General features: G+C 31.0%; 2 protein-coding genes across 2 annotated transcripts in view; both read right to left on the reverse strand.

Annotated features, from left to right (window-relative positions):
- The window catches only part of LOC133330232 (uncharacterized), a 121,930-nt gene that overhangs the window by 101,539 nt on the left and 3,577 nt on the right, over positions 1-16,814 (reverse strand). The gene's annotated exons all lie outside the window — the stretch shown is intronic.
- On the reverse strand, positions 4,456-16,789 carry LOC133330236 (adenosylhomocysteinase-like 1). The gene is made up of 2 exons (XM_061538700.1): positions 16,325-16,789; positions 4,456-5,513 (listed from the first exon to the last, which is right to left on the reverse strand). The coding sequence occupies exons 1-2, from the start codon at positions 16,787-16,789 to the stop codon at positions 4,470-4,472; spliced, it is 1,509 nt and encodes a 502-aa protein (XP_061394684.1). The 3' UTR covers positions 4,456-4,469.

Raw genomic sequence — 16,814 nt, forward strand, 5'->3', positions numbered from 1 at the left:
AATACCTATGTAAATTTTTTATACATAATTAAATATTGAGAAAGGCATGGTGTCGACATTTCCAATGTAGGATATACATATACGCAAGCGCGTATGCATTTTTTCAATTTTTTTAGTTTCAAATTTGTCGCCACCATCATTAATTAAGAATGTCGTATGAAAACAAAATAAAAAACATCTTTGTAAGAAAAAGTAAAAAATAAAAGATAAATTAAAAAATAAATAATTTAATTTTGTTGTTATTTTGGAGAATTGTTGTTGGTGTGTAGTGCTTGAATTTTGCATTTGTCATATTGCCTTTGTTTATATTATGTTCGAAATGATGATGTATGAATGTTACTCGCGCATACCACAGTGAACTAATCTTCTATTAATAGACTTAATAGACTACAGCGCAACTTGGTATAATTAAATAGCAAACCAATAGTGATTGCTGAATCCAACAGGGTGGCATTAATTTGTTTATGCGCTGGCCAATAACAAACTAAGTGGTATTGTGAGTTGAATTTAATTTGCTATAGAACTAGTTAAAATGTAGAATTGCGTATATTGTAGTAAATAATCGTTGCAAGAGAGAAAGGATGAAGTATTAATGGTATTAATAATGTAAGGAAATAAACATTTTTGAAAGGAAAATATAAAAGTATTGTTCTAAAGATATGTCCGTAGCTTATAAAATAATTTTGAAAGAATTATTGAATTTAAAAATTTGTTAGAGTAACTACGGGTAATGTGGACTATGCGTATATTTAAGAAAACGCTTGAAATATGTCAATGCCACATTGATAAATGTTTTCCTAATTAGTAAAAACAAACATCTAACATGTTTTTTAGTACATAATTGCAATGTTGAAAATAATAATAAAAAGTCGGGTAATGTGGACCACTATGAAAAACGGGACAATTTCATGTGAACAAGTTCCAGACATAGTCCCATATTAAAAACATTTCTATGAGGAGATATTCTATCCTCTGAATACTCGATATGCGAAATTTCAGCTGCTTCTGTTGGATATTGAAGCTATGATGTTCAAAATACCGCAGATGGACCGGTACCCATAAATGGGGGCTATTGCAAAAAATATATGGGTTCATACCCGTATATTTTTGCATTCATTCTTACCCAAGATTGCAATAAATTAAAATTTATCACAACCAATCCACAAGCTACCTTTTAATTTACTGGTCCACATTACCCGCACATACTGGTCATTACCCGCCAAGTTTTATTTATTCGCAGTTTTGAGTTTTTTTAAATATAATGCAATACCTTTTTATAGTCAAATATATATATATATATATAATGTTTGACCTTTAATATATTTAGACGACAAATCTACAATGTCGTGAAAACAATTTGTTTTAATTTTTATCGTTGGTAAGCCCAAAATATCAAAAAAAAAAAAAATGGTGGTCCACATTACCCGAAGTTACACTAATAATGTAAAAATTTAAATGTACCACTTTTTTTTGGCCAGAGTTGTAGACTTGGATTTGTACACAGAGTTTTTTGTATTTTGGTGTTTTAGATACGTTTTTCAACAGAATCATCTGTAATTTGGTATTTTGGACTCAATATGGCTATCAGATCTACCTAAAAAGAAATATCGATATTGGCATAAGTTTCGGCGTATCACCTATATTACGTATTCTTTATTTTCATGGTATTGACCACACGTTTCTACCTAATTGGTTGTAATTTGATATTTTGAGTTTATGTAGGTTAGCAAATTTTCCTACTAAAAATTCCTACCTTTTAAGGAAGCATCCATATAACGCTACACTCCTAAAATCGTTATTTTAGGGATCTTGAGCAGGTGTTTCAACCAATTTGGGAGCAATTTAATACTTTGGATTCCCATCGAGTCCATACCAAAAATTATCAACATTGGCCAATGTTTCAGGGTAGCCCCAATTATTTTAAATTTCAGGGGTTTGGATAACTTGATTTTACAGGTTGTCATGGTATGTCAAATCTTCCTATTCAACATGATCAATATTGGTTCACTTTTTAGAGAGTTTCCCATAATACGCTACATCCCGAAAAATACCGGCCTGATTACACTGTTGTACATTGTCAATATAGATAGCTCCTTATTATATATGCTCAATAAAGATATTGTAAGTTCCTATGCCATTAGCTACTTTTGTAGTGTTATATTGTCTGGACCGGTAGCCAAAGAAAAATTGCTTTAACTTCAATTCTTCAATTATTTAAATCGATGTTTTTGAACCCTACCAAATGATTAAATAAAACGACACCATATAATTATGTTGTATAAACAATAATTGCTGTTGTGGATTTATTTATTTTTTATTGTTAAATTTGTTTCTGGTTGTTTATAATTATTATTATTTTTATTATTATACATAAATTACTTGTAGTAGGTATGCATTGTATATATACTGTTTCATTTCGGTTGTTGTTGTTGTTGTTGTGTAGAGTGTTTGTTTCTGTAATAGTATAACTACTAAATAATTATTCCTGTGTGTGTTTAGTTAGTTTCTGTTCTTCTTAATGTACAATCATGAATCAATCAAACAATTGCTGAATCAATATAAAACAAACATTGAATCGGGCAATAAATACATAAAAATACAATTATTAAGCATTTGTGTTTAAGTACACATTATTTGTTTGTGTGCGAAAGAACAAATTATTGGCTGCTGCTTTACATTCGCATTTATATTTTTTTGATTTTTTCACTTAATATTTTTGTAAATAGTTTTCTTGATTTAAATAAAACTGTAATGGAATAAATTTGTTTAGCATCTTTGTTTAAGTACATATCGGAAAGTAGATGGAAAGGAAAAAAAACACAAAATGTTAGGATATATATTTTTTATAAAAAATTGGCTCATTTTTTTTTTGTTTTTGTTTTGGAAGAACATAAATACATTATTAGCTTCTAAATATATATTTAACGTCAATTAAGTACTTAAGTTTCAATTTAGTACTATTGATTTGCCTAAATGCAAAGCATTATAAAGAAAAAAACTTAAATGTGAAATTAGTACAATATATACGTGTAATATGTGTATATATTCTTTTTAGAATAAAAATAAGTATTTGCATTGGGTACATATGAAAAAAAAATACATTTGTAAAGTCATTATTAAATTCGGAAAATAATAAAACAATATGCATTAATTTGTGAATATATCTGATTACGCAAAAAGCTAAGCCACAAAAGCCGTAAGCCGTGGGGTAAGAATTTAAAAAGTTGACAAATTCTGTTTTCTTAAAACAAGTCGATATTTTAGGTTTCAATTTAATAAGCTCCTAAATCATTATTTTTTCAAATTGATGTATTGACAATATACACGGATTGTTCCAATATTTAGTACCGCTAATCAAGTCTAGGACTATGAATTCGTAGGGAAATCCATGATTGTAGACTATCATTACATGGTGTGTACTGGCTGGAGTAGATGACAAATGGAACCAGTATCTTCAATTCCGTGTATCTGGTGATCTCCCATCGTATAACTGACCACGCTGTTTTGTCAAAATTAAATCACTCGAATCATAATTGTTATCCCTAAATGACAGGTGACTGTTGCCACCTTTGTCTAGATGAGGAGGAAATAAAGATGATCGGAAATATAGTTCCATTGTGTTCCATGATTCGTAGTAGATACATTGACTGTTCGCTAGACATATGATATCATCCACAGATATTCCCCCGACTTTATCCACATTCTCTCTTTTGTATTTAAAATTAAGGCAAATGTCTCCTCAGTATATTAGAGAAAAACAATAAGTTCGGTGCAAGAAAGTCATACGAAATATTGAAAGCATTAAAATCGAATCATTTTACAAAAAAAAAAAAATCAATAACCAATGAATTAGAGTTTCGAACAATATTTTGCATACAGCCAATGTTTTTTAAATCATTGGCTACTCGCATTTGTATATAATTTATAAAATAGCCCTCAACTGTAGATCCACATGCCAGTTGTTCTATTAAACATTTTTTAAAGAGAAATTTTGGACTTTTTTTTAATTTTGTTTTTCTTTAAAGGCAAAAGAAAATTACTTTGTAATTTTATTACAAAATTTATCTTATTTTACATTTAAAAAATATGCATAATAGAACAACAAAAGTACTATTGTCGTACTAACTGTGTCCTTAGCTTTGTCGTAATATATTCACTTATGTACCTTTTATCAAATCTTTTCTTGTTTAAGGGGAATTTTTTTTGTTTTTTTTTTTTTTTTTTTTTTTTTTTGTTAAATTAAATTCCTAAAAATGTTTGTTGATTTTATCATCATCAGCAGGTTGGTTACTCAACTTCATTGTCTTCATGGGTTTCAGTGTAAAAATTTGTCTCTCTTTACATGTTGCTTTTGTTTGTTTGTGTTTTTTAATTTTCGTGTAAAGCTTTTTTCTTCGTCTTCATCTTCTTTTTTGCATACTCTTCTTTTTTGGTATGCCTAACAAGCCATTTGTAATTGTTTGTTTCCGTTAATAGCGATAATAGTTAGGCTTAAATGGTCCCGCCTTATTGAGACCCATATATTTGGCTTGTTCATCGGTGAGCTCCGTTAAATGGGCATCGAACGTTGGCAAATGTAAACTTGCCACATATTCATCCATTTTCTTGGGCAACAAATACACATCCGACTTGTAGCGGCCGGGTGGAGCATTGAATAGCTCAATGAGTGCTAAGGCCTGGGTGGCTGATGTAATTGACACAGCAAATGATGGTATGCTTGAACAGGATAAATTAACCAAACGCCCCTCGGCCAACAAAATAATGTATTTGCCCTCGGGCCAAATAATGTGATCCACCTGAGAGCGTACCTTCTCCCATGTCAAATCAGGTGTACGTAGACTATTTACATCGATTTCCGTATTGGAATGTCCCATATTGCACACAATGCAGCCGTTCTTCATCTTATCCATGTGCTCGCGTACCACCACATTTTTGTTGCCCGTAGCCGTGACCACAATATCGACATTGCGTATAACCTCATTCAATTTGACCACACGGAAACCATCCATACTGGCCTGTAATGCACAAATAGGATCAATTTCGGTTATATAAACAATACAACCCTGGCCCTTCAGGGCTTGGGCACAACCCTTGCCAACATCACCATAACCGCAGACGACAACTTGTTTGCCACCGAACATAACATCGGTGGATCGTTTTAAACTATCCAATATGGATTCTTTACAGCTGTACAAATTATCGAATTTAGTTTTTGTCACCGAATCGTTGACGTTCATGGCGGGCACGGTCAATTTGCCCGCTTTCGACAATTGATATAGGCGATGAACACCGGTTACACTCTCCTCCACAATACCCTTTACCAATTTAAACATGGTGGGGTATTTTTTCAACATTAAATGTGTGGCATCGCCACCATCATCCAATATCATGTTCGGCTGCCAGTTTTCGGCATTAACACAACGATCGATACACCACCAAAAATCTTCTTCGGTTTCTCCGCGCCATGCAAAAATTGGTATGTTCGCTTCGGCCAAAGCGGCAGCAACTTCATTCTGGAAAAAGGAACACACACAAACAAACATTTATTAATATGGATTTTTAATAATTTAAAAAACCATTATGGAGACAATTAAATTTTACTTAATAAAATGGAATGGTATAAAATGCTCACTCATCATATGATGGTATTAAAAAATTACATCATTTCTTGTATCAGATTGGCACGTGATCGTTCATGTAATTAAAATTAATTTACTCCAAACATTGTAATGGCGCTTCTTCTGCTACAGGCAGAAACATTTGCCGCTTAATTGTCGTTTGTCATTAAAAAATAAATCAATAAATGTCAAACGAGTTATATTCTCATCACTGAGAGTGAACTTTTTACAGACCAAATATGTTTGAAATGGTAGTAGTTTTTTATATTTTGCCAAATTTTCAGCTACCAACCACTTATAGAAAGCTCATGCAGGATGTGTCTTAAACCAACATTTATTTGGGCAATCTATTTTTGCAAACAATCGTGTTCCTAATCGAAAAATGCCATGCCATGTTATCATACCAACGATCTCTCAAATTGAGTTAGCTAAACAGGTATTTTCTTTTTTAAATTAAATTTATAAACTCTTTAAGATGGAAGACGATAAGTATAGTTAGATTTTTGCGAAATCTATAACACAGAGGATAAATATATTACATAAAATATTGATACTTTTGCTACAATTTGGCTTTGAGTTTTTTCTATTATTAGACGCATATTCTCTATTAATAGACCCTATAATATATAGTATATAAGGACAAATTTCGAATACCAATTCGTCGGTTTTTTTGCCAATCTTGGAGATAAAAAATTCAATGCGTATCGCAAAATAAAATCTCTAGAGCAGAATATCAGCAGGAGATCTTCTATAGACAAGAAACCAGTAAGAAAAGTTCAAAAGTCGGACGGGGCTGACTATATGATACCCTTCACCACTTTGGGTACATAAAAGAGATGTTAATATCTATAATATCCTGTAGGTAGAATCTTTGGTGGACTATTGAGATGGAATCGGGTGAAATTAAATGTGCTAATATTTGAACCAATTAAAAAAAAATCATTCTGAAATTGATGAAATAATGCATGTCAAATGGGCAGACTTGGATTCTTTGGTGTACCATTTGTATGAAATCGAGTAAAATATATATATATATATATATATAAGACCTATATCAAAATCTGAAACGATTTTAACAAAACTTCCTCAATTGCATTCGCTATGCAAAATTTTGCTCAATCGGACAAATATTGGGAGTTTGCTGTATCATTCACAAAAAATCGGACGAAACTATATATATATATATATATATATAGATATCTAAATCTAAACTGATTTTAACAAATCTTCGCAGACATCAGTCAGGACTAAATTCAGTACTCTGTGCAAAATTTTGTCCCAATCGGACAAATATTGGGAGTTTGGTGTATCATTCACATAAAATCGGACGAAACTATATGTGGGAGCTATATCTAAATTTGAACCGATTTTAACAAAACTTCTCAGACATCAGTGTGGATCTAATTCAGTACTCTGTGCAAAATTTTGTCCCAATCGGGCGAAAATTGGGAGTTTGGTGTATCATTCACATAAAATCGGACGAAACTACATATGGGAGCTATATCTAAATTTGAACCGATTTGAACAAAACTTCGCAGATATTAGTATGGATCTAATTCAGTGCTCTGTGCAGAATTTTGTCCCAATCGGACAAATATTGGGAGTTTGGTGCATCATTCACATGAAATCGGTCGAAACTACATATATGGGGGCTATATCTAAATCTGAACCGATTTTCTCCACTTTCAATAGGCCAAATAAGTTAACTGTGCCAAATTTCATCCAAATCGGATCATAAATGCGACCTGTACTTTGTTAACAAAAACACATGGACAGACGCACATGCGTAAATCGACTCAGAAAGTGATTCTATGCGTATTCTCAAAACGAACCATGGATCTATCTCGATTCCTTTTGCCTTTTACAAACATATGCACAAAGACATAATACCCTGTACAACAGTGTGGTGAAGGTTATAAATATTTCAAAAGTCACATATGAAAAAAAAATACTATCCAGGCTAACGTATTTATACAGAATATTTTCCGAAGGTCATAATAATGGTCTTAGATTGAAAGCATATATTCACCAAAACTCAAAACACAAGATCTTTGAGAAAAAAAAGGTGTTTAAGGGAATGTCCTATAAATAGATTATTAACATTTTGTTTATATACACAAATTCGATTCGAATAAAAAATGTGGCATTTTTTGTAATCAAGATGTTTGAATTTTAATATAAAAATTGAACTGCATATTTTTATATTAAAATTCAAATTTCATCACGTATTGAATTTAAATAAATTAAAAACAAATATTTAAAACTTTTTATACCCTTCACCACTCTGTGGTACAGGGTATTATATCTTTGTGTATATGTCCCGTCCGACTTTTGAGTTTTCCTTACTGTTTTTTTGTTTGTAAATTAACTGCTGTATAAGTTTGATAAGTTCTTGTAATAAATATTATTTTTACCTTAATCGAAATTAATTAGTTTTTAACTAAATTTTAATTATTCCACATTTCGAGGCACTATCTAAATCGTTATCAAAAATTATATTTATGTTCCTTTTTTTGTTTGGTTTAATAAAGGTGTCACTTGCAATGTGGAATAAAAATAAATTTTATTGATCACGCTACTCATAGATTTGTTATTATTATAAAAACAAAAAAACTAATAATAAATAATTGGGCGACAACAAACTGACAGGCAGGCTGGCCAACTGGAAAATCTGTGCCAAGATCAGTGAAATTTGGAAATGAACAAAAAACAGAAACCATTCAATCATATTACTGAATATATATTGTGCTATTATTATTATTTATTAAAATTGATCTGCTTTGCACATCAAATGGTGGTGGATACACACAGACATAGAGTGTGTGTGTCTTATATTGTCACTGTGTACTTTGAAAGTTTCTTACTTTCGAATTTATATTACAATAAATTATGAGAATTATATTGTTGTGTGACCACCCCACCACTTCCCCCAACCCTATGCTGTTTGCGTCTGTCATATATATTTCGAAAAAATAACGCTTTATCTTATCATAATGTTATATAAATTTAGACGATACATGCATTTGGCTTTCCCGACAAAAAAAACTAAATAAACATATTTCATGGTGAAGATCCTATGCAAGCGATATCGTTATAAATAATGGGATTCCTTCTCACACATAATACCAAAATAAATTGATAAATATTTTAGTTGTCATTATTTGCTGTTGCTGGTGGGTATTTCAAAATGTATGACTGTTATATTTATTAAAGAACACACATACGCACGCAAACAAACGCCCTGTCACACCTAAATTGTCTATAAAACTTTTTATAAAAATGTTTTCCTACTGATTAAATTTTTTATTTATTAATAAAAAACCAAAATTTACACTTTTTTCATTCAATGATTGTAAATTAATTAGAGCCCTTATAAATAGTGCGCTTTTCAGTTGAACAATGATGAGTTTGAGTTGAAAAAAAGAACTTCAATTAACACTTCAATTTATTGCTTTATCTCCATTTGTTTTCCGTAATTTTATTGAATTGTTAGCATACATATATTTTTAACAATTGCTCTGTATGTTAATTATTTATCTTAATATTTGACTGATATATTAATGGGTGTTTGTGTGCGGGGGGAAGGTCCATTAATAGCGAAAAGAATAAAACAGCAATAAAGCATAATAAAAAAACTTTAAACAACGCACAGATGTTTAAAAAATACAGGAAGCTTAGTTAAGAAGAAAATTATTGAAAGTCCAATCTTTCTATATGGCGATAATAAAATATAGAAAGAAATGAACTGCCGCATATTTTAGATGTCGCAAAATATTAGACAGTACTGATCACAAAAACTAATGTAATACAATGCTTTCTCAATGGATTTCAATTTCAAGGGAATCCAAAACGGTAAATATTCCAATTAGGACTATAATGCATCTGGCCACAGCGAATAACTCAAAAAATGTTTTCTGTCACTATTGTTCTTATATAAATAAAATTATATAGAAGAATAGAGGTATTCATTCTGATATCGTTGTTAAACCCTTTGTGCCCCGATTTTTTCCGTAATCATAGAATAATTTTCTGTATCCTTGCATTCGGGAGATACAGTACATTCTTTCTTAAAAATAAAAGTCCAATATAAAGAAAACTAAATGCTAAGTCGACGGAAAAATCATTTTAAATTATTCTCTATATTATTTTTTACAAGAATCAAAAATAATTCTGATGACAGAATTCGTACAATTCGAATACGAAGCGATTTAAATATTTTGGATTGTATACACAAATGAGTACTGTACACATTTTTGCCCTCTTCTATATACATGGTACAATTATAAAAGGTAACAGCAAATCCCAGCTGATTTGATTCCAACGTAATACTAGTGTCAATATGAATTTGACAAATTATGTTTTTAAAAATCACCCAACAGGAAAATTGGGAACGCATACAATTTGAAATTGTTCTTTTTTAAATGTGCTCCTGTATTCAATTTACTCAATCTGCCTGCTGGGAAAGTTTGAGGAAGCAAATCATTCTTCAAGGAATAACTCGCTATTCCCAGCATTTTCATATGTGTTACACATATATATGGCAATGGCTCAATTATAGGAAAGATGTGGAAGCAATAGAAATATAAATTTGATAGATTTTCATTCATGTTTTTCAATTTTTATTTTGAGGATTCGAAAAAATTTCATTTTCAAAATAAAAATAATATGATGATAATTTGTTTGTTTGTTTACATTTTTCTGTCAAATGTGTTGACACTAGTAGAACTTACAACAACAAATTTCCATGTGGTTGTTGTATCGTTTTTTGTTCAACAACACTTGCTGTTACCTTCTATTATTATACCATGTTCTATATATTGGAAAGCTCATAACATTACCAAAAGTTGGAATTTTTAAGGTTTTTCTTTTGATACGTGTGGTCCATAATCAGGCCTTGACGTATGAACTCCAAAGAATATATATCTACTACTATCCAAATAATGTATCTAAATATAAGCTCTAAAACATTTGTTGCCTGTGGGCATCATTGAGCCACAAAGGGTTAAAGAGAAAGTCTTCTGTAGAATTTCATTGTCACAAAACAAAAAAGACTCTTTGGAAGTATCCCATATATGTATATGCCAATTTGAATATAATTTATAGAAAGGTAAGGAGGCTTTCCTCAGAATATTGATTTTTTGTAATAATAAGATAGAGTACTGTCGGAAATAGTCAAAAGATTAGATTGTATTCAATCTGTACTTCAATTAATTCAGATGGTGGAGCTATATAACATCCAATGAAAATTCAGTATTCCCAGTAAACTTGCAGTGTAGATCTCTGAACTTGAGTTGATATCTATAGAGCACAAAGGAAGTTGATTCTAGATAGTGAGATGACAGCCTTGAGATATTTGGCGATCATGTATTCAGATTCCATTTTCCACATACTAGCAATAAATTTAAACCTTTTAAAACCGATGTCGAATTTTTGTAAAATACTGATCATTGGGTATGTAAATTCGCTCTGAAAATTATGAGTCCTGACTCCCAGAGGATACTAATAAAATTTCGCATATTATGATAATAACATAAAAGCTAATTTTTTCAATTTAATATATATTTCATATACACATATTTTATTCGTATTAATGACTGCAATTTGCTGGTTGTTGCTTATTATGGCTTTCATTTACGCTCTTTTGTTTTAGTGGTTATGGTGGGGAGCCAATTATAATTGAATATATTTTTAAGTATTTTGTATTTAGATATACGTTTTCTACTTAGAATGATGTGTTATATTAATACTATTTATTGGCCTTGGAGGCTTTTGTATTAAAGAATGAATTTAATAAATAAATAAATAAATAAAAAAAAATAATCCATGAATAGATTTCTGTAAGTACTATATTATTCTAGTTCTTACATTATTAAAGATGAGTAGATGCTCGAGTCATTGCCCTCTCTTAGCTTCAAATGTATTATCTGATTTTTTACCACCAATCCAGATATGAAATGTTTACAGGTAAGATGACATGCACTCCGAGACATTATCCATTATATTTCCATGTTCAGTCGTTTAGGCATGCCTAAAATATGAGGCTCGCTAAGTTTGTTTTTCTCATTGCACTCTAGAAGGCCGATCTTGGGCGAATAGTGGCGATATAATTTTTGGAGTACATACTTCTCCCAGCAATAAAGTATAAATTCTACGCCTAGACTTTCTAACATTAGACTGCATAGGATGAAAGTTTTCTTAATGGTAAATTTCTAGATACAGTGGTGGTCACAGAATTAAAACATTTACTGTGGTAAACATATATCGATCAGCCCTCGATTAGTTTGAAGTATTTTTGAAATTTTTTTCATTCAGAACACTTCGATATACTGCACTTAAGAGATTTAGTGTGAAAATAGAAAATTTTTGCATGCAATTTTTCCATAAATAACGGTTTTTATGAAAATACCTCGACTTTGAAGGGGCCATATAATTAAAACATTGTGTGGGATTTTTTAATTTACTGCATTTTTTGAAAATATTTTTAGAAAAGCTCTTTAAATTAGTTAAATTATGTAAACTAAGCACCGATAAAATCGTTTACAGATAATTTTTTTTTGAAAAAAATCTGTAAATCTATCAAAATGGCCAAAAATTTGTACAGTACACCTTACATTCAGATAATCACCCTTATTATAGAAAATAAAGGTCCGAATGCACCAGAAATTGCTAGAATTAGTAGAAAACAATAAATAATTCTCAAAATAAATAAATATTTGAAATAAAAACTCAAAAATGGGAATTAACCTAAAGGAACGATTCAATTTCAGCAGCCTTTACTGAAGAAGGCCGGAATATTTTTGCAGTATGTGAGAAAAAATCGATTGATATTGGTATTTATTATATCAAATCGACTTTTCGAGTAGTACAGAATATATTTTATCAAAAAATATATCTGTAAGAACAGAACGAACATAGATCAACGCCTAGGTTGACAAGTAAAAGTTTCTGGCACACAGCAGCATGTTTGATGGTCAACTCATGACACTTAAAATCTATTGAACATGACAATATTTTTCCAAAATAATATTTTTTGAATCGAATAACTTCTACTTAATCTATTTTAGTATCAAGGAAGTAAACATTTTACAGTTTGACAAAAATTTGAAGTCTTGAGTTGAACATCAAAAATGCTGCTGTGTGCCAGAAACTTTTACTCGTCGACCTAGGCGTTGATCTCTGTTCGTTCTGTTCTTACAGATATATTTTTTGATAAAATATATTCTGTACTACTCGAACAGTCGATTTGATATAATAAATACCAATATCAATCGATTTTTTCTCACATACTGCAAAAATATTCCGGCCTTCTTCAGTAAAGGCTACTGAAATTGAATCGTTCCTTTAGGTTAATTCCCATTTTTTGAGTTTTTATTTCAAATATTTATTTATTTTGAGAATTATTTATTGTTTTCTGGTGCATTCGGACCTTTATTTTCTATAATAAGGGTGATTATCTGAATGTAAGGTGTACTGTACAAATTTTTGGCCATTTTGATAGATTTACAGATTTTTTCAAAAAAATTTATCTGTAAACGATTTTATCGGTGCTTAGTTTACATAATTTAACTAAATTAAAGAGTATTTCTAAAAATATTTTCAAAATATGCAGTAAAGTAAAAAATCCCACACAATGTTTTAATTATATGGCCACTTCAAAGTCGATGTATTTTCATAAAATCCGTTATTTATGGAAAAATTGCATGCAATAATTTTCTATTTTCACACTAAATCTCTTAAGTGCAGTATATCGAAGTGTTCTGAATTAAAAAATTTTCAAAAAAAACTTCAAACGAATCGAGGGCTGATCAAAAAATGTTTACCACAGTAAATGTTTTAATTCTGTGACCACCACTGTATATCCTGTGGATATTTTAATGTTCATGCCTTTAGTCATTCCTAAAGTATAAAATTGCTAAGTTCCTGTTTCTCATTGCATTCTAAATCGCCATTGATAGAATTAAATGAAGTTTGGAATAAATAGAGTTTATAGCTCCAATTACGTTGCAGCTAGGACCTCACAATTAGGGCATAAACATAAATAAACATTTTCATAGAAAAATCGAGTCCTTTTATATAAGTACTGTCTTCCATAGATTGGTTAGCCCCCCTTGGTCTTCTAAATATAAAAGAACTTAGGTATATATTTTCCACATTAAAAAAAGCTAAACATGTTAGATAAGAGGCAGTATGTGCAGATGACAATACACAGAAGTAAATTGAGACTTTATTTTGCATATATGAATGACATTGTCTCATCATTAACTCATGTAAAAAAAAAAAACACCTGTCAAAAAAACCTTCCTATAAATTGGAAATTAAGTTTTCCACATATGGAAAAATACATCTATATGCAAAGTCATTATTTACACATTATTAACGTAAAACTAGGTTGGTGTTGTTTTTATCAATAATTAAACAATTTGGATGTGTTTAATATAAATTTATAAATATATAGCATTAGCTAACAATTTATTTTACTTTCTTGCACTTGCCAATGAAGTTAAATAGATATTAGATAAAAAACACACATTCTATAGAAACATATGTATAAATAGGTAAACATTTACTTAATGATATGTTAGAGTATCCGACAACAAACCAACCAATCTTTGGGAAAGTCTCATGACTCTACAGCAAAAATATACTTTTTTTTCTGTTTGCAGCAATTGAATGTTCTAATTATTTGGCATTATTGTAAACGTAGAAGTTTCCATAATTGTAATAATAAAAATAATGTGACAGTAATGACATCACATTTAATAGTGTCGCAAGAAGACACGTACATTTTCCTCATTTAACAATCGTTGTTGTGGATGATGGGAAAATTGTGTGTGTTTTTTTACTTTCGTTATTTATGATAATTATTGGGTTTTTGGGAATATAAATGTGTTTGTGAATGCAATTATTCTACTTAAATTTGTATTGAAAAGTAAGAAAAAAATAATCTGGAGGCATCAAGAAGGTGGTGTGTTATTACTCAAAAATTATTATTGGCAGGACACAAAATTATGCTGTGAATTTTTATCTACTATGACATTCATTGTGTGACATCGCCTAATTAACAACACCGAAATTTTTGGAGTAGTTTATATTTTGTTGTTTTTTGAATCGCTTTTGGCCCTTTGTGCTAGATTCTCTGATCATATATTATTTTACTCCCAAAACTTTACACATGAGAGAAGTTTTCATCCGAGTATCCAAAATTAAGTATTCACGGTGGATTTCATTAACAAATATGGATTCGATAAAACTCATGTTTTAATTAAGTTTTTGGAAAAATAAAATTTAATCTGTAAATGTTCATGGCGATATAGCGGCCAAATAACCTTCGGAGTATACTCAACAACATTCCGAGGACAACGTTAAATACGAAAAAAAGTTTGCCTTGGGCCACCTGAAATTTTCATTGGAAATGAATGAACATGTTTTGTGTTGTTTACAATGACTCAATCAGTAAAGAAATTTGGTAAAATAATGGAATTAACATTAAAAATTTGGTTTAATGAATTAGACGCTCGTTCAAAGACGAAGGTCGCCTAAAAGGTTGTTATACTAAAATTTGTTATTGCCGTGCGTGAACTGATAAAGATCGCCGTTATATAGATGCATTCTTGGGGTTTCTTCCACGAACATTGGATATTGCCCATCTGACTATAGATAAGGGTTGTTATTGGATCCCGCACATTTTGACAATCGCTAAAAAAGTATTGTGCTGAGTTATGTCTGTCTTGCAGCAAATGAGCGATATAGTGACTGTTTCGCTTGGGTAACGTGGGAGGTCAATTCTGGAATTTTTATCAGTAGTATTCAGGGGAATTCGAAAAAAAAGAACAAGAGTGCAACTTGACATCAAGCTCTTACACATTGGCTCAAACCAGCGCATTTTTAATCGACCAAAATCGTGGAATTGATGGGTTATACGTCGTTCCTCTCTGACTTGGCTTCTAATTCCTTTCCTTTCATTCCCTCAAATGTTTTGAAAAGTTGCTACGGCAATTGGTTAGAGCGAAATTTCTTTGTCCATTTTTGATGATAAATATTCCCATTTGACTAGAAATACATATAGTAGCCCTCGTATTCGTAGATACATATTACAACTATAAAGCCATCACAGGTCAATTGCTTTATTTTTGTATCTAAATGGAAAAATTGAGTCGAATATTAAAATATTCATTTTGATAACAATCATCGAATACTGAATTAAATTTTGAAAACTTTCATTTAAATAACGAATAATTTGTTCGGAGAATCAAAAAGAAGTTTTCTTATCAATTAAAATATTCTTCTAAAAAGCTGTAATTTGAAAGCGGATTTATAAATATATCCTTTGGATAAGTCCTAAATTGGTCACTTTTAATTTAAATGTCTTTACAAATTACCCGATTTTCGGGGATATTTGAAAACATACACTTTTTGGAAAGTATGAATTTCTCCTGATTAAATACCTACTACCACTAGGCTTTCTAATAACATACAACTGCATAGATCAAACGTGTTTTTAGATAATAGACCGACAGTATATCTTCGACTACAAATAGTATTCTCGAATAACTATTATTTTAATTATAAAAAAAACTACTGAAACTTTTATAAAATAATGCAACAACAGTATTCAAAAATGCAATGCAACATATGGAAGTGCTATTTGGCCACACTCCATACATTTGATACACATTTCAAAACTACCTTTTTATATGAGAACATACCTGTGTGGAATAGATATTGCATGCTGCCCAACGCACTGATGCACCCAAATCAATGAGAGTTTCTATCAACACCGCTGTCTGGGCATTAATGTGCGTGCAACCAACAATTTTGGCATCCTTCAGTGGTTTATCATCGGCTGCCCTCTTGCGCAAAGCCATAATGCCAGGCATTTCCTGTTCCGCGATTTCAATTTCTCGCCGACCAAAGGCGTTCTGATTGATGTTGCGAACACAAAAATCAGAGCTGCCTTTGGAGTTCTTTTGGACCTTTTCTCGTGGTGGTACATCATCTCCGTCATCCGAGCTGCCTGTATATGAGGCAGATGAAAATGAATCGGTGGATGAAGCCGACAATGAACGACTACGATATCGGCTAGTTTTCTTTAAAGCACTAGATTGTTTCGATTCCTTTTTTTCAGCATTGGAGCCGGGATCGGGAACAGGAGTATCTGATAGGTTATTCATCCTTCTTGTTGAGTTGGGGGTTTTG

This window comes from Musca vetustissima, unplaced genomic scaffold (genome assembly GCF_032173495.1).
Source record: "Musca vetustissima isolate MV318-11 ecotype Yass unplaced genomic scaffold, APGP_CSIRO_Mvet_v1 utg9944, whole genome shotgun sequence".
Classification (NCBI taxonomy): domain Eukaryota; kingdom Metazoa; phylum Arthropoda; class Insecta; order Diptera; family Muscidae; genus Musca; species Musca vetustissima.